Consider the following 19,314-nt stretch of genomic DNA (forward strand, 5'->3'; position numbering starts at 1 on the left):
CAGATCCCTTTCTGAGCACGGACCCCACACGGGGCTCGATCCCATCACCCATAAAGTCATGACCTGAGCCAAAACCAGGAGTTGGATGCTCAACTGACTGAGCCACCCAGGCCCCCCAACCTCATCCAGCTCTTAAGAGGCAAGTTAGGAAGGAAAGTTTTTTCTTCCAAGAATTTCCCAGTTTTAGGTCTTATGTTAAACTCTTTAATCCATTTGGAGTGGATTCTTGCGTGTGGTGTAAGATAAGGACCCAGTGTCATTCTTTTGCATGTGGATGTTGTTCTCCCAGCACCATCTGTTGAAGAGACTCTCCCTTCCTCATTGTATGTTCTGGGAGCCTTCTTCAAAGACAAGTTGCCCATATGTGTGGATTTATTTGAGGGCTCTTGGCAGTGATTTTGTGGATGTAATACCAAAAGCAGAGGCAACAAAAATAAAAATAAATAAGTGGGACTACATCAAACTAAAAGGCTACAAAACAAAGGAAATAATCAACAGAGTAAAAAAAGCAACAAACAAAATGGGAGAAAATATTTGCAAGTCATCTATCTGTCAAGGGGTCAATCTTCAAAATATATAAAGAACCCATATATCTCAATCGTAAAAAAGCTAATAACCTGATTTTAAAATGGGCTAAGACCTTTAATAGACATTTCTCCAAAGAAGATACACAAATAATCAACTGGTATATGATAAACTGTTTAATGTCACTCATCATCAGGGAAATGCATATCAGAACTACAACATCAGGATGGCTATTACAAAACACAAAAACAAAAAACAAGTGTTGGTAAGGATATGGAGAAATTGGAACACTTGCACACTGTTGGTGGGAATGCGAAATGCAGCCGCTATGAAAAACAGTATGGAAGTTCTTCAAAAAATTAAAAATAGTGCTGTCATATGATCCGGCAATCCCACTTCTGGGTATACAGCCAAAGAAATTGAAGTCAGGGATCTGGAAGAGAGATTAGCACTCCCATGCTGGTGGCAGCACCAGGAAGAAACTTTCTGCTTCACTAGACCTGTTACAAAGTTACAGTAATTAACATAGTATGGTGTGGGAACCTAGTGGTGGAAACAACCAAAGGTGATATATACATAGGACAGAATACTAGTCCGCCTTCAGAAAGGATATTCAGACATACATCACAGTATGGGTGAACCTAAGGATCCCGTGGGAAGTGAAATAAGCCAGTCGCAGAAAGATAAAATCCTACACTTCCGTGATCGTCCAACTCAGAAGCACAGAGCAAATTGGTAGTTGCCGGGCGCTGGAGGGACAGAAAAATGCAGAGCTACTAACTGATGGGCGTGAAGTTTCTGTCAAGCAAGAGGAGTAAGCTCTAGAGATCCCCAGGATGACACCCAGCCATACAGTGTCACGTACTTAAAATTTGTCACGAGGATAGATCTCGTGAGTGTTCTTATCACACCAAAATAAAATTTTAAAAATAGAAAGAGAAGTGGTCATTCTCTGGGACATTCATTTTGAAGTTCAAGGGGACTATAAGAACTGAGAAAACTCAACCTCCTCCCTAGGCGAGGCATTTTATCTAACAGGGCTGTCTTGCTAGCTCTAGAACTACCACCGGGAACCGTACTTAATTGATACAGTACCAAGAGGCATACAGTTAATGTTGTCAAGCAGCTAGTGTATGATGGAAATCTTAAAGCCACTTCCTCACTCATTCGGTAGCACGACCTTCCAAGGGGGTGTTTGTGATTTCCATTTTACAGATGAGCAAACAGGCTCAGAGAGGTGATGGGACATGGCCAGAGCCAGAATCAAGAGCTGGGTCCATCTGAGCTTTTATCATTGACTCTCAGCAAACGGGACTCATTCTGCTCACCTCTCCTCTCGTCCCTGCCATCGACCAGCCACATCTATCCACAGGGCCAGGATTCTATCCAGGGTAGAAACGAGTTTTCCTGGAACTGTGGTTCTTTGTTTTCACTGACCGAACACAAGACAATTCTGGAGTATTTCAGAAGCAGAATTATTTCTCTGCCCCAGGTCATGTTTTTACTGTTAGCCTGTCCTTCCAAAATGAAAGGGGCAAACATCAAAGCGTTGGGTGCCGCCTTTTATTAGGAGCTTGGCTGTATTTGATGGTTTGGGGGTTTGGCTTTTACTTCCTAGGAATTGCTCAAGACCAAAAGGGAACTTGGCATTGTCAGGAGGTTTCCATGGGCCTCCTTGTCCCTTCCCTCACTGGTCCTTTCAGAGCCTCTGCTCATTTCAGCAGGGATCACCCTGGGAGATCCCATGGTGGAGGCTATGGCCCCAATAGGTGGAGGCTATGGCCACCTCAGGGCCTACCCTTCTCCCCCAAGAAAGGGCCATGCGGCCACACCTAGCCTTTCCCTCATGGCACTGATCCAGTGAATACACTAAACAGGTTATCAGAGAATCCCCAGCACTTTCTAGACCTATAGGGAAGATGCAGGGGAAGAGCCACATAGCCATGCTCTCCGTGCATTCAGGGTCGAGGAGCTGGAGTCGGCCAGCCCTGGGCTCTCCGATCCTACCTACTTCACCAGAGCTTCCATTTCCCCATCTCTGAAACGGGCCAGCCCTCCCAGCATTACATGGAATGACACAGACGAGGGCGTTTTGGGAGCCGTTGAGTGCTGAGCCGACATAAGGGAATGGAGTTACTGCAGTCTGGGGGCAGCCACAAGATTTCTGCACACAAAGCAGCCAGGACGCACCACGGTCCAGCATATAATCAGCTCTTTCATTATGTGGTTCTGACTGTATGAGCTGCAGGATTTCAGAGGAAGGAGAGACCCAAGGGGCCCCCCAACACAGCAGCTCATTCCAAGCAGAATGAATCCTCCAAACCAGAAAGAGAAGGAGGTCAGAAGCCAGAGGTGGGAGAGGGAAGCACCTGCTCTCTCCCTTTTGGGCTCTCTGCCTCCAGCCTGGAAAAGATCAATCGCTGGGGATTGGCTGCAGAACAGGAGCTAGGTCAAGGCTAATAAAATCAGTGAGCCACAAAATAGCAGGCCCTTCACCCCAGAAGGTAGAGCTTGGACAGTGACTAGGGAAGTCACCCTACTAAAACATGTCTACCCACCTCACATCTTCTTCTTCTTTAGATCTGAGACAGCTCGAACCTAGGCATTTGGCTGAAAGCCTGAGCCGGACTCAAAGGCTATATAGGGTCAGCTACCCAGGTGACCATCAATGGGTGAATGAGCAAACAGAACATGGCCTATCTGTGCAGTGGAATATTATTCAGCCTTAAAAAGGAAGGAAAGTCCAGTACCTGCTACGACATAGATGAACCTTGAGACCATTAGCTAAATAAAAGCAGCCCAGCACAAAAGGAAAAATATTGTATGTACCACTTAGACAAGGCGCTTAGAGTCGTCAGAATCATACAGACAGAAAGCAGAATGGTTGCCAGGAGCTGGAGGAAGGGGGAACTATTTAATAGGTACAGGGCTTCAGTTCTGCAAAACAAAGCATTCTGGGGATGGAAGATGGGGATGGTTGCATAACCAGGCAAATGTACTTAATGCCACTGAACGGTGTGCTTAAAAATACTTAAGATGATGGGGCATCTAGCTGGCTCAGTTGGTAGAGCATAGGACTCTGGGTCTCCAGGTCATGAGAGCCTACTTAAAAAGAACGGTCAAGATGGCAGATTGTGTATTTTACCACAATTAAAACTTTTCAAAAATCAGAAAAATAAATCAAAATACCCCTGAAGCCCAGAGGAAGGTACCAGTGGAGACTCCCATCTGTCTCTCCGTTAGTCCAGCCCAGCCCTGTATCAGGGATGGAGTATCATTTTGCAGAGGATGAATGGGAGGTGAGCTTTTAGGGCCTTGTTATAGAAAATAGAGGATGTATTTATCTCCACTCCCAACTCACTCAGCACCTGCAGGAGGCACATGAGAGGCACCCAGGAACGAGGCCTTATGTGGAGAGGAGCAGAGTCCTGCGTCCCTCAGGAGCATACCCTGGTGGGCTGAAATGGCTGGCAGAATTGCACGTGCTGTTTACATCCGTACACGTGTGCGTGACGCAGCTCTCCTGCCCCGCAATCTGTATCCTTGGGACCTGGGCCAGAAGGGGCTTAAATAAAGATCGGTTACACTGAGCTCTTTATTCATGATGGAGCAGTCACCACAGTTTCTTACCCTTTCAGGTTGGGGGTGTGTCCCATCCTTTCATATTGGACACGTCGACCCAGAGATCGTGTCTATTGAATCACTGAATGGATACCCCTTGGGAGCTGAATGGGCACAACAAATGCCCTCTGTGCCCTCCACCTGCTCCTTATCCAACCTGCTGGCAGACATTTGAGGCTCCTTTAACTGATGAGCTAGGGTGGCAAATTAATATGGACTGGGGCAGTGACAGATGCCAGATGTTCAGTAACCTGGAACTTCTAACCTCTACCCAAATCATAAAGCAGCACCCTCGCTGTAACACGGCAAATCTGTGACTTAAGACATGCATGCAGGCGTGTTGGAAACCAGCTTGGTGTTCACCAGTAGACAGCTGGGTCAGTAATGTATGACGCATTTGGGCAGTAGACACACTCAGCATCCAGTAGACGTGAAGTCATAGCAGAATAACGACATGCATGAAGTCCCCAGTTTCATGTTTTAGATAAATGTATACATGTTATTTGCTCAGTTATGCCCATAACATGTATGTGCGTGTGTGTGTGTACACAGTGTGTGTGTGCACACATGCATGTGTGTGGTCCCCAAAGCAGCACATTCTCAGACCCTACCCCAGATCTACTGAATCAGAGCATCTGGGGGTAGGACCCAGCTGTCTGGTTTCACAAGCCCCCCACGTGATTCTGATCATACCCAGGTTTGAGCAGTCCTGACTCATGCCATTCCTGATACCCCTTTCCTTCCTCTGGACTCATTCGTGTCTCTTCTCCAGGCCCTGATCCAGCTGCCCCCCTACATCTCTCAGTGTGATGAGGTGCTGCAGTTCTTTGAGACAAGACCTGAGGACCTGAATCCGCCCAAAGAGTAAGTTGGTGTGTGGACTTCCCCAGAGCGTGCCCTCCCAGCCGTCCCTGTTCCCGGGCCAGTGCCAAGAGGAATTGGAATAGAGCAAAGTAAAAATTAAACTTGACCATCCTGATTGAGCCCTTGTGGGGTCTTGCTCCACGTGGCCCTCACCGAGGAAGGAAGCTGGTCCAGGGTCACTACTGGAATCCCTTACATGCCTCCACCTCCCAGGCATGCCTGGAGAGGACTAGAAGCAGGAGCCTGAGTGCCCTTAGGGTGGGGCCTTGCCCACAAGGGTAAAGTTGCTCTTGAAGGATACGAATGGATGAGTTACATGACCTGCTCGAGGTCTCAGCACTTGTGAGCAACCGGGCCAGGGCCAGGATTTGGTCCTGACCATCCAGGGTCTTACACTGTCCAAAATGTTCACCCCAGCCCCTGCAGCAGAGCAGAAAACACCCTCGGGTGCCTGTCAGTGTGTGCCCAGGCACACTACAGAGACTCTCACCCCCTGCCTGCTGGCTTTATACACTAGGAGTTGATGGCGCCTGTGGCCCTGCCAACTCGAAACACTGACATATGCATCGTGCTTTTTAATAAGTTTAATTGAGGAAACCACCGTGTGTATCTGCAGAAAGAAGTGTTATCTCTAGTGGAGCGGTCACGGGATGGGAGAGGAGGCCAGCCCACAAGTGTGGGGTGGTCATGGGTCACACACCTGTCCGGAAGGGCTGAGAAGTGCCAGCCAGGCTCTTTGACCAGAGAGAGAGAGCAGGTGCAGATGCACACACATGCACACAGATGCACAAATAGAACAGCCACTGAAACTAAAAAACATAGCCTAGACTACAGCAGAGAAAGAACAGTGGGCCAGCCGTGATAAGCTGACAGCATCCTGCTGGAGTGTATTATCTAGTTGCAAGAGGCTTTCTGTGAAGAAGGAAGAGTTTCCAATCTCTCTGTCCCTTCCCTGCTATATGATGACCTTCAACAGGTGTTGTGACTTCTCTGAGCTTCTGTTTCCTCATTCGTAAAGTGGTCTTGGCTAAAACTTCGATCCTGTCTTGGTTGTGAGGATTCAACACCATCCTGCCCATAACGAGAGCCTGGCGCATGACGGGTGATGTCTTCCTGTCTTTAAGCCAGCCTTTGACGGGGAAGGAAAGTGGGATGGATGCCGAGGACCCAGGGGATGGCTCTGGGGCCACAGCGGGCAGTGAGTCTCACTCAGGTGGGCCTTGGTTGTGGGTTGAGGGAGGAGTGAAATAGCAGCGAAACGGCTGGTCCCTGGGTCAGGCTCCTGAAGCTAATACCAACTTAGGGTCTAAAATGGAAACTGGGGCTCCTTCCCAGCAGTCTTTAGGGAGACAGAAGATGGATTCCACTTGGTGCTGTTAAAGGAAGGGTTTTTGCTGCCATGCATAGGAAAACTTGGGACCACCCCAAGCATGTCATACAGATACATACATAATGTGCCTGTGTGAACCCACACGTGCTGCCACTGCTTGAACCCAGGAGCCCCCTGCTTCCCCTGACCCACGGCTCTGGCCAGGACAGCAAGACAAGCAGCAGGAATATAGGGCAGGCAGGAGCCCAGGACTTCAAGGATCCCAGACTGTGGCTTAGGTCACAGGCCTTGATGGCAACTCAGGCAGATTGGAGCTTTACGCAGAGGTAGCCTTCAGGGACCTCTGTGGGTGTGTCTTGGAGCCGGGCACTAAGAGGAAGACTTCACCTACAGTCCAGGCCAGGGTTTAGTCAGGAGCGTGGGCCCCAGCCAGGCTTCATAGGTTCTGATGTTGGGTGGGCTGCTTCACCTCTATGGGCCTCCGTGTCTCTATCTGTGACATGGAGTGACCCTTAAGGATTATAGTGAGGGTTCTTCAGGTGGGTGCAGATACAGCACTCCGACCAGCACCCTGCACCCAGCAAGTGCAGGTAAACGTGAGCTAGGTTCTTCCACTGTTGCCCTCCCCCACCCCCCACAGGGGCAATGAAGTTTAGCCCCACAGAGGTGATGCGCATGGCCCAGGGACAGCACGATGGAGCAGCGCAGCCCAGCTCCGGGGCCAGGCCCTGCTGCTCCTCCCAGATGCACGGGAGTGCGGCCCCTTTCTCAGGGATTGGCTTAGCCTCCTCACCCTCTCCTTCAAGGCCCGCAGTGACAGAGACAGGGTCATTACCCGGTGGCGAAAAAGCCAGACTTGAAAATCAGACCAAGTTTGACGCTTCTCCAAAGAAGATACACAAATGGCCAATAAGTAGAAAAGAGAAGCGGCCCAGCGTCCTTAGTCACCACGAAATGCAAATCCAAACCACAGCCGCTAGAAACCAAAGCCGCTCTGCTAAAAGCAGATAGCAGAGAGGGCTGTGGAAGATGTGAAGGAACTGGCATCCGCGTGCGCTGCGGGCGGGTCCGTAGGACGGTGCGGCTGCCGTGGGGGGCGGCCTGGTGGAGCCTCAACCGGCGAGACCTAGAGTTACCATGTGACCTGGCTTTCCATTCCAGCGTAGAACCAAGAGAAATGAAAATATACATCCACACAGAAAGCTGTGTACAAATGTTCCCAGAAGCATGATTCGTAAGAGCCAAAACATGGAAACAACCCAGGGCCTGTCAGCTGATGAACACATCAGCGAGGTGTGGTTTACCCACACAACAGGATTTTATTTGCCATGAGAAGGAATAAAATACTCATCCACGGTACAAGGTGTCGGGCCCTTGAAAACAGGCCACCTGAAAAAAGCCAGTCACAAAAAGCCTCATACTGTATGATCCCATTCATATAAATGTCCAGCATAGACAAATCACTAGAGACAGCAAGCACCAATTAGTATTTGCCAGCAGTTGGGAGGAGTGGGAACAGCGAGTGACTGTTTATAGGTCCAGGGTTTCTCTTTGGAATGATGAATATTTTCTGGAATTAGATGATGGTGATGATTATACAACCTTGTGAATATCCTAAAAACCAGTGAACTCTACACTTTAGAAGAATGAATTTTATGGTGTGTGAATTATAGCTCAATTTTTAAAAAATTAGGTGGATCTGGGTTCAGCTTGCTACTTGCTAGCTGTGTGGCCTTAGGCAAGTTACCTAACCTCTCTGGGCCTCATTTTCCTCCTCTAGAAAATGGGCATTAAAAGACTACTTATTTCCAAGTGTTATTATGACTATTAAATGAGTGAACTAAAAGTACCTAGCAAGTTACTGGCACGGGGTAATAACATTTAGTAATTATTAGCTAATGTTACTGCTGCCACGACATCTGTCTCAACCCAACCATCCTGTCGCCTCTCTTATCCCTTCATAATATAGGAAACCTTTTTACTAATGGGATAATTTACCTAAAAGTATTCTGTAATCCTTGATCTGTAATATTGTATTGGTAATGTAGTTGCATGTATAAATTCCAATGTGGTTGACAAATACAGGGGAGTCATTACTCATTATTCTGTATGAATTCTAGCCCACAGCAGTGTTCTCTGTGTCACCACAAGAGAGATGTGGTTTTTTTTTTATTGATTTCCAGAATTCTACCCAGTTTTCCTGCATTCTGCCTACCACGTACCTACCCCAAAAGCTTTCTGCTCCATGAGTACAGCGCAGGGCAGCCCTAAGAAGCGGGGCAGGGCCTCTGCTGGGCCTGATGAGGTGGCATCTGGCTCAGTGCCACATGGGGACCTAACGTTGTTTTCATACTGCATCCCCAACCAACATCAGCCCCTCCCTAGGGACCCCTACTCTGCAAATAAGAGTAGAGAGCCTGGTCTCCTGAGTGCCAGAACACTTACAGGACAAAGGGAGCAAATGAAGAGGAATTCTTCCTTTTTCAAAGAGTCTGGGTCCCTGAGGCTGCCTCTGATTGTATTCACTGGTGATGTTCTGGGATGGAGAATCTCCTGTTCCTAATGGAGTAACTCAGGTCGGTGCTAACTCATCATTCTCTCCCACCCCCTTCTTTCCTGTGCAGGGAGCATGTTGGGAAAAAGAAATCTGGTAAGAATATTTTCCATTTTCATTCATTCAATGTTCAGCATACCCCTGCTGAGTACCTGTGATCGCTGGGCCCTGGGCACTGCCCAAGGGATACAGCATGTGACTGGTGGGTGGATGGATGGATGGATGGGTTGATGCCTGATTGATTGGTTGACACTCCACCCTGCTTACCCACCCACCCCACCCCTACCTCCCCCCGCAAAAAAAAAAAAAAAAAAAGAAAAAGAAAAAAGAAAGAAAGAATTGGAGGTTGCTACATCTTATACCAAAAGGTTACAGATGGATAAGACCTGCTGTCTTTCCCTGCGACTGCCTCAGAGGAGTAGGGGAGCCCGACACCCCCAGCCACCTATAGGGGGTTAAGTACAGAAATGTGGTGCCTCACACCTGAGAGCATTCTTCCCAGGTGTGGAAGGGGTCAAAAAAGAAGGGATGCTGGGTCTTGCACAGTGAGCGGGAGCTTTCCCCAGAGAGAATGGCGGTTGGGGGTCAAGAAGAGCCACACAGGTGGGTGGCCTAGCCTCTGTTTTTCTGTTACTCGGACACTGTTCTGGGCAGAAATGGCCGCTCTTCCCAGCACCTCCGGCTTTCACTCCCTTCTCCCGAGCTTCAGTCCCCTCCCTTCCCAGCCTCCCTTCTCCTCCCTGGAAGCCACAGTTCTTCCCGCTAGAGAAAGAGAAGGTGGGGATTCGGGTGTGCACAAAGGAGTGACTCAGTCCTTGCAGGCCTGGGGTTGATAACTTTAGATTCAAACAGTCTGACCGTTTCTTATATCGACCCAGGATTATCTGCCCTCCCCCACCCCTGCCCCGATATCTGCAGAGTCCCCTGCCCACGACCCCCACACCTGGAGCCAGCATGGTCCTCCGAGTTTCCAGAAGTCTAAGTTCTTTTATGCATCCAGGAAGACTGAGGGCGTTGATAACGATGTAGGGAGAGAGGGGCCAAGCAGAGATTCTGGACATGAAAAAGAATGCCTCCTCTCATGGTCCCTCAGTTCCCTTATCTGTAAAATGGGGATAATAATAGTAACCTGTCCTGGCGGATCATCATGGGATTTATAGTAATATGTATAAAGCATTTGGAACAATGGTTGGCATATTTTAAGTGCTCCGTGTATACTGCTGTGTCTATACTGCCACCATTAATTCAAAGCACATGGGTGTCCCTGTCCAAATTCAATGGCTCTGGTCCCTTTACTGCCCCCTGGGTACAGGGCTGTGGTCAGCTTTATAGGGCCCAGGACGTTCTTGCAAGGAAGAGTGGAGAGAAACTGGGTCTCTTTCCCTCAAGGCCTGGCGTCTGGAACGAATGCCCGCCTTTCCCCAACCAGTCTGTTTATAGCTCCACTTCTGGGTTTAATAGGTACTGACCAGAGCCACGGCATCCTGTTAGAGCTGCAGATGGTCCTTGAGCTCTGAGCGTAATGATATGTTTCTTAGAAAAGAACAGAGAGGAGAAGAGCAACAGCTACTCTTGGGCTGGTCACAGAGTTTCTGGCTTTGAGTGTGCAGAGACATTCCTGAAGGGAACGGCTAAGGACGAGAGGAGAGAGACAGCTCTGGTTTGCAAAAACCAAAATGTCTGGTCAGAACAGGCTTGATGAGGGGACTGGTCTGGAAAAGAGAAAGAGGCTCTAATTTGTGGTGACGGCTATTACATCATTCACCTGCAATGATGGGGGATGGATTTATTTATAGTTCAGCTGAATGGAAAATAGCATCTTTCTTCATTTAGGCTAACGACCGATGCTGGGATTAGCCTTAGTTTCTTATCTGACCCTTGAACACTTCCTTTATATTAGAACTAGCCTTCTTGACGGACTGTGAAAGGGATTTCAGATTGACAGCCCAAACGCTGAGATTTCTGTGCCAGAACTCTAAATTGGAGAAGGCTCATCTCTTTCCAGAATTTGCTAGTCATGGCCGGCTGGCTGGCCTCTGCAGACTTTGGCTAATGTGGAATCAACTCCTATTCATCTGGCAGGAAAAAATCCTCCCACCAAATTTAAGAGGTCATCCGATTATTTCAAGAGCATCCTTCTTCTTGATTTTCCTACCCTTATTGCAATATTCTCTGATTTACTGGCTTTTTCAGCAGGACTAGCAGTATAGTGAATTTCTGGAAAGAAAATCCCACTTTACCATTACTCACTGTATTAGTCTGGCTTGGGCTGCCATAAGGAAAATACTATTGACTGAGTGGCTTAAACAACAGAAACTTATTTCCTCACAAATACAGAGCCTGGATGTCTGAGATCAAGGGCCAGCACCATCAGGTTCTGCCAAGAGTTCTCGACTGCTGCCTTCTCACTGTGTCCTCCCACGGCAGAGAGAGAGCAAGAACAAGCTCTCTGGTGTCTTTTCTAGTAAGGGCACTGTCCCCATCATGGGGGTCCCACCCTCCTGACATCATCTGAACCTAATTACCTCCCAGAGGCCTGCCTCCAAATGCCATCCTATGAGAGTTAAGTCTTCAACATATGAATTTTGGAGGGACAAAATGCAGTGTTTGGCAGTTACCGTTAAAATTCAAGACATGTCACCATGAATCAAAACATTCCAGTTAGAAGTTCTATGGTGTCTCAGGCATGAGAATATTTTACGGCACTCCCTTGGTATTGACATCACCCTTCCACTGTCAGACCTCTCTGCTGACCTGTTCCTTCTCTCCTTCCTGCTGGACCACAAGGATGGCGTTCTTTACAGAGGAATACTTAGACTTCAAGCTTACAGCTCCTAGTACTTAGCTACCTGTGTCAACTTCTAAGCTTTGCTATTACTCTGCATTGTAGAGCTTGGACGCAATACCACAGTCCACCAGTAGGTGTCTCCACCTAGCACCTAACTGGCCTGATGCTAGTTTGAGAATCCTGGTCAATCAAAGGAATGACATTTTCATAAACTGAGGGCTCTGGGAAAAATGAAGGCAGAAGAACTCGTGCTGGAAAAGCAGCCCCAAGCACTCTCTCCAAACCACTTAACTACAGGAACTCCAGTGTAAAAGCTGCTGTCCTAGAAAAACGAGGAGGAGAGGTTAGATGCAGGCATGGCCCCTACCAAGTCTTGGAGAAAGTGCCAGCCGGAGCCCTGTGCCCAGTAGCAGATCTGCTCCTTCCGGCCCAGAGTGCTAAACCTTGCTCCCTTAGCTCCACATTTGCCTGGATTGGTGTCTCGTTTGCCGTGAGTCCTGTGATTTTCTGATTCTTTCACTGCTCTTCATTCTCCCACATCCCCTTGGCGGCCTGGTTGGGAGAGTTGGCACAGAAATGAATAGATCAGTCCATTGATCAAAATCCTGAAAATTGGTTGTAGTCCAAATGTACTGCCATCAGTGTTGTTCAGACTGCATGGCAACAGTGAGCTTTCTGGACCGAGTCACCGGACTTAACTGGACCCTGACTCCATCAAAGCTCTGTCCCTACTTAGAGGCAAGAAGGAGTCATCTTCAATTGCCAGTGAGATGGCCAGGCCTGCCATAACTATCAGCATTGTGTGCTCTTAGGAGGAGGCCTGAAGCCGTGCAAAGCAGAAGAGTTTCTAGAAGCTTCCCTTTGTCCTTTGTCTGTTCACTCCACAAATAACCATTGAGTGTATACTAAGTGCTGAGTGAACAAGGCAGACACAGTTATTAAGGGTTTATTAAGTACCTACTGTATGCCCGACAGTGCTTTCTCTAAGCCCCTGGGGAATACAAAGGTGAACAAGATGTAGCAAGTATCCCTATAGTCTGGTAGGAGAAATAGATGGGTAAACAAAATAAAATGTTGTCAGTGCTCTACAGGAAGGCATTTTAGTTTATTTCTGGGGTAGGAAGTCCTTTAAAGGTGAGTTTTATAATATTGGTTTTTTTTTTCCTTCAGGTATTTATCGAGTCTAGTAGGTACCATGACATTCCAGGCCAGGGGTCGGCAAACATTTTCTCTTATATGCCAGATAGTAAATATTTCAGGGTCTGCGAACCCTGTCAATAATAATTTTTCCTCTGCCTCTCTCCTTTACAACCCTTTTAAAAATATAGATGCTTTCCTGGAGTGCCTGGATGGGTCAGTCAGTTAGGCATCCAACTCTTGATCTCAGGGTCATGAGTTCAAGTCCTGCATTGGGTTCCACACTGGTCGTAGAGCCTACTTTAAAAAAAAAAAAATCTTTTCCTAATTCCCCTTGCACTGAAGCAGACCGTGGGCCTATGAGCCTTTAGACAGGGAATCCGACAGTAAACAGGAGACTGAGTCCCTGCATTCATGGGGCTTATGTTCTAGAGTGGAAAAACAGACAAAAAGGAAACAGTAAATACACAGAATCTATTATTTTTTTTAAACACTGTGTTGAAATAAAACTAGGTGAGGCACTCAGCCCCACCATATGAGTTGTACAGAATATTACTCCTGAATTCGGGATTGTCCTTTCCTTACCTTTATATACATTAAACGTATGTGAGTCTTTTAAAAAAACAACTAGGTGAGGCAGTGCAAGGTGATCAGAGAAGATCTTGATGAGATGCCATTTGAGCAGGAACCATGCATTTACAAATGCAAAACCATGCATTTACCTGTGCCACACGGGGGAGCGTGGAAAAGAAATGATCAGAGGGATTGGCAGGACCCCCTAGGCCACTAGGTTTTTCCTGAGTGAGATGGAGGCCATTACAGAGTTGTGAGCTTTGAGGAACGTGATCTAACACATCTTTTCAAAGGATCGCTGTGGCTGCTGTGTCAGGAACAGATTATGGTGGTCAAGGCTGGGGCAGGAGACCAGTTAGGAGGCTAAAAATAGGTGGTTCCCATTTGAATGCAGGGGAGAGAAGAAGGCATCCCGAGCGGGGAAAACAGCCCAAGCAAAGGCACCTTCATGAGGTTTTATAGGTATACCAGGGATGGGGTAGCCAAAAGACAAGGCCATTAAGGCCAGCAGAGTTGATTGTAGAGAACCTGAGGGCAGTGGGGAGCCATAGCAGATGCTGGGCGGTGCGCAGCGTGATCAGAGTAGCATTTTTGGAGTGAGCCCTCTACACTATGGAGTCAGAAACAGAAGGGCAGGATAGAGACCTGTTACACACATTGTACCCCCCCCCCACCACCATCCCGAAGAATCCTCTCTCAGACCATGGTGCAGAGGATGGAGCTGCGTGAGGACGTGAGTCAAGTCAGGGAACCGGGTGCTAAAAAGAAAGTACTCTCCCATCAAACCTATGGCTGGATGAGAAAGAATCCAGACCTGCCTCCAGGTGGCAGCAGAGAGCCCCCAGGCAAGAGCACAACCTCTCCTGGACCTCCTGCGGGCAAAGACTTGGACAAGGCTCTGAGAATTCACCTGGGCAGTGGGCTCAGGTTCCAATCTGACTGTGTAGTGGCTGCTTTTCTCCCATCTCTCCAGTTCTTCCTGTCAGATTGAGAGCCATGGAAGCACAGTTGCCTGGATACAGCACACCTGAGCCCCAGGTCGGAAGGGTAGCTGCGTTCCTGGGGTTGTGATCCCTAAGGCAGGCTGTATCCTGGGATAAAAGCTATAGACTCTGGTCTCTACCTGTTGCATCTCCTGGGGAAATTGTCCCCATCTTGCAGTGGCCAGGAGCCTCCAGCAAGCCAGTATCTGTCTCCACTTCCTCACCTGATAGGACCTCTGTGGGCAGAGTGCCCGGTGGTCCAGGATACTGTCGAGACTTCTGCTGTCGGGAGCTTCCAATCTCCTGGGGGCAGTGGGAGAGGCAGTAACAAGCCTGCTCAAGGGCTACTACTGACAGGCTCCGGTGGCTGGGCTGACGGGTGCACTGTCATGCTGGAGGCCAGGAGGGCGTCATCCTAGCAGCCTGACCTTGGGAGAGGTGCTGGAGGAGGAGAGAAGATAGCCCAGAACGACACAAGGAAATCAGACCCAGCCTGATTGGTTCCTGGGGGGACGTTCCTCAGACGACCCTTCCTTCCCTAGCACCTTTTCTTTCCTCATCTGCCTGCACCACGCCCCCACCACACTGGAGAGCCTCTGAGCCGGGTGAACCTGGGTCCCGTCCAGCTTTCTCAGCACCCAGCTGTGGGACCCGAGGCAAGTCACTTAATGTCTCGGATCCTCTCTTTTCTCATCTACAAAAGGGAGGTGGCTGTACCCACCTTCCAGGATGGTTGTGTTGACATAGTTTTTGTACGACGTGTAGATATGTATGATGGCTTTCATGCGAAGCTCCTTCGCTCCACACCTGCTCCTGAACCTTCAGTCTACATCTCCATCTCTCTCCTCTGCTCTCTTTCTCTGTTCCCATGCTTTCTGCACCCAGGGTGGCCCTGGGACCCTCTCCGACTCCTGTTTCCCGCCATTACCCTCAGCTGGGAAGAGCCAAGAAGCAGTGACACTTCACCCTGCTACAATGCCCTATTCTGGTTTTCCACATCAGAGATTCAGAGCACATGGTTCTAACAAAGGGCTTTTGTGCGGCTTCTGGATGCCAGAGGCTGGGGCACACTGGTGTGCTGGTAAATAACTTTACAACCAGCTTTCTGATCAAGAGCACTGCTTTGTACCATTTGCCAATATTGATGGTGTAAATACTCCCACTGTGGCCAGGTTCAAGCCACCAACAAGGCGTCACCCGACAGAGCCAGGAAGGGACCCACAAAATCGGCTCAGGGTGAGGTGGCCCTGGTACCCCACTCCATTACTGAGTGTGTTTGGACACAGAAATGTGGGATTTCCTGGATATTGCAGTTGTTTATGGAAGCAATAGGAGGCGATACTGTGAATCAGGACTTGCATAAAACCATGGCCTTGTGGCCACAAATGTCTGCCTTCCTACCCCCTTCAGTCTGCTGCTCTCAAAGGCCTGTTTCCTTCTCTTTGGAATTTCTGAACTTGGATGTCCCTTTACGTCACCCATGTTGTAGGATATCTTCCTTTATTAATCAGGTATGTCTTGGTGTTTTACCGGGACCACACAACTCTAGGAGGCACCATCCACATCACATCCCGTGGAAACTGCCTTTCCTGTCCATGCCCGTCTCTTCCCGCTGCCACTGCCATGATCCTAAGCCACTGTCATCTCCTCCCTGACAACCCCATGACCTGCATCTGGTCTCCTGCTTTCTTTCTTGCCAGCCTCTAATGTGGCGGTCAGAATTATCTTTCTGAGGGTGTAAATCTGTACTTGTCATTCCCTTCTTAACACCCTCTAGTGGCTTTCTACTCGAGGGTTAAAAAAAAAAATCCAGGCTTCTTACGTGTCTGTTCTGACCCATGCCTGCCTGTGTGTCCTCATACGGGACTGCTCTCCTCGCTCACGCCAGCCCCTTGGCCTCCTCCCAGGCCCCTTCCTATCCGAGAGGCGGTCTGCATCATTGTTTCCCCATTCTCTCATGTCTCCTGTTCATGTCCCCTCCTTAGGGAGGTCTTGCTGACCACCCCATTGAATGTGGCATCCCCTTTCCTGATCGTTCTTGGTCCAACATCCTGGTTATCTCCAGCAATGTACCTATCAAAAACTAATACTTACATTGTCTTGTATACTTATTATTCATGTTTCTCTCTCCCCAAGGAGGTGAAGTTACTTGAGCCTGGGAGTCATCTGTTTCGTTCACTTTAGTGCCCCTCAGCATCTAATAGTGTGTCTGGAGCATCACTGATGACAGCCTGAATTCATAGATGAGTGATTTGGGATGGCTGGATGTTTGGTTGGTGGATGAGTAAGGGCAGGAATGAATGGATAGATGGAAGATTGGTAAGAGGGAAAACATTTTCCTACTAGGGTGTTGGCTGCTTCGGGGCAGGGACCGTAATCTCGACCAACTGTGAATCCCCAGGGGCTCACACAGTGTCTGCATTGAATAGGCACGTGGTCAGTTTTGGTGGCTGCGTGGGCATATTAAGGAGGAGTGAATAGATGAGGGGACCTTTGAGATTAGTCCTGTAATAACACTTTCTGTCTTTGAAATGTTCTCCTGACCCACCCTACCCCCGCCTCCTGCTCCTTCATGCGTGGGTGGTGGCTAGAGGTGACATCTGATGAGGTTTTGTATCCACAGGGGGTGACCTGACCTCGGTGGACCCCATGGTCCTGGAGCAGTATGTGGTAGTGGCTGACTACCAGAAGCAGGAGAGCTCAGAGATCAGCCTCAGCGTGGGGCAGGTGGTGGACATTATCGAGAAGAACGAGTCAGGTAGGGGAACCAACCCGCCTCCCTCCCTGCCCTACCTGGTCACCGAGCCCCTAGGCCAGGAGAGAAAGACAGAAAGTGGAAGCACTGGAAGTGCCATGGCTGATCCGAACTGGGCAGTTAACACAGATCCAGCTGACACCCTGTCAGAAAGCTACCCCCGTTGGATCACAGTGCTTGGACATCACTTGGTCACAACGCACCAGCACCCTGCGGGCTCGTTGTTATTGCTTTATTCTGAGGGTCTCATTGCATGAACGTGTCTCCTGGCTTGCAAACACTTGGGAGACATGGGGTCCAGCATTCCCCTGAATGGAGCCCTGAAGGCTTTGTCAGCTGTGGGCTCTGATGGGACAGACACATCGCCTGTCTCCTTGGCCCGCCTGTCATCACAGGGACCCCTGGTCATGTACACCAGCCAGGTCTGGGATGGAAAGTGTATGATTGACAGACACTTAGCCTGCGTTTCCATCTGAACTCTGCATTTCACAGCAGTCCAGCTTGCTGCTTCTCTCTGGCCATCAATTCTCTTGTATGCAAAATAGAAGAAGCTTCAGGACACCTGGTGGCACCGTGGTTGAGTGCCTGACTCTTGGTTTTGGCTCAGATAACGATCTCAGGCGGTTGTGGGATCAAGCCCTGTGTCGGGCTCCACGCTCAGCCTGGAGTCTGCTTGGGACTGTTTTCCCCCCCTTCCCTCCCTTTGCTCCTCCACCTTCCTCCCTCAAAAATAAATCTTCTAAAGAAATAGAAGAAGCTTCTACCTCAAAGAGCTGTTACAAGGATTAAATGAGATGCTAGAGTGTACCTACACCTAGGCCCAGCACACAGTAGGTACTCAAGAATGTGGGTTTCCTTTCCTCTTGCCTTACTTAGCCATGAAGCAGCCATTGGCAAGGAGTAGGGGATGAGCAGATTCTCTCCAGGAAAAGGTAGCAAAACCCACTGGCTTTGTTGTGCCTGAAATGCGACATTGCCTAATATCATTAGCCGCCAGTCTCTGTGACATCCCAGTGGCTAGTAGTTTGCATCAGCATCTGGATCATGGTACTGTTAGTCATGAGATAAGCGTTAGCCAGCCAAATTCTTTAATATAGCAACTGCCATCCCCACTGCACAGCTGAAGAAACAAGACTCCAGGTCCCGTGCTCGCTCACCCAAGATCTCACGACAAGTTACCGAGCTGGAATTCTTTTATTTTTTTTTTTTAAAGATTTTATTTATTTATTTGACAGATCACAAGCAGGCTGAGAGTCAGGCAGAGAAAGAGAGAGGAGGAAGTAGGCTCCCTGCTGAGCAGAGAGCCCGATGTGGGGCTCGATCCTAGGACCCTGGGATCATGACCTGAGCTGAAAGCAGAGGCTTTAACCCACTGAGCCACCCAGGCGCCCCACTGAGATGGAATTCTAAACCAGTTCCCGCTGACTCCAAGGCCATGTGACTCTCTAATTCCTGGGAATAAGTATATGCAGCTGATCTAAATCTTGGGAATGAGTATATGCAGATTATGGGTGTGGCTAGGGTGCCCCACAGGGACTAGTAAGGAAGTCACCCCCACCGCCCTGAGCAGCCTGTGAGCCTGAAGTCCAGAAGAATACATTGCCAGGAGAAGAGTAGGAGCCAGGATGGGCTATTGAGAATAAGGCTGGTATGTCCGGAGGCAGTGGGGGTAGGGGGCCGACAGGAGGTCACATCTTACAGTGGCCAACAAACTGGCAACAATTTTTTTTAATTATATTTTACTGATCCAAGTAATATGTAGGCACATTCTTTTTTTAATTTTTTTTAAAGATTTTATTTATTTATTTATTTATTTGACAGACAGAGATCACAAGTAGGCAGAGAGGCAGGCAGAGAGAGAGAGAGGGAAGCAGGCTCCCTGCTGAGCAGAGAGCCTGATGCGGGCACCCCTATAGGCACATTCTTCTTAAAACATTAATGGTAGGGGCGGCGCCTGAGTGGCTCAGTGGGTTAAAGCCTCTGCTTTCAGCTCAGGTCATGATCCCAGGGTCTTGGGATCAAGCCCCGAATCGGGCTCTCTGCTCTGCGGGGAGCCTGCTTCCTCCTCTCTCTCTGCCTGCCTCTCTGCCTGCTTGTGGTCTCTATCTGTCAAATAAATAAATAAAATCTTTAAAAAGAAAAAATAAAAGAAGATATAAAAAGGTCAATTTATAGTAATCTTTC

At 48.8% G+C, this 19,314-nt stretch overlaps 1 protein-coding gene across 1 annotated transcript in view; it reads left to right on the plus strand.

The window, feature by feature from the left end:
* Positions 1-19,314, plus strand: part of SH3PXD2B (SH3 and PX domains 2B) — a 100,516-nt gene that overhangs the window by 54,081 nt on the left and 27,121 nt on the right. The window contains exons 5-7 of the mRNA XM_004737601.3: positions 4,919-5,010; positions 8,965-8,990; positions 16,999-17,133. Of these exons, the coding sequence (XP_004737658.1) occupies positions 4,919-5,010; positions 8,965-8,990; positions 16,999-17,133 (253 nt within the window). The remainder of the gene's footprint in view (positions 1-4,918; positions 5,011-8,964; positions 8,991-16,998; positions 17,134-19,314) is intronic.

The sequence above is a fragment of the Mustela putorius genome, unplaced genomic scaffold (assembly GCF_011764305.1).
Source record: "Mustela putorius furo isolate JIRA1106 unplaced genomic scaffold, ASM1176430v1.1 tig00000145_pilon_pilon_pilon, whole genome shotgun sequence".
Classification (NCBI taxonomy): Eukaryota; Metazoa; Chordata; class Mammalia; order Carnivora; family Mustelidae; genus Mustela; species Mustela putorius.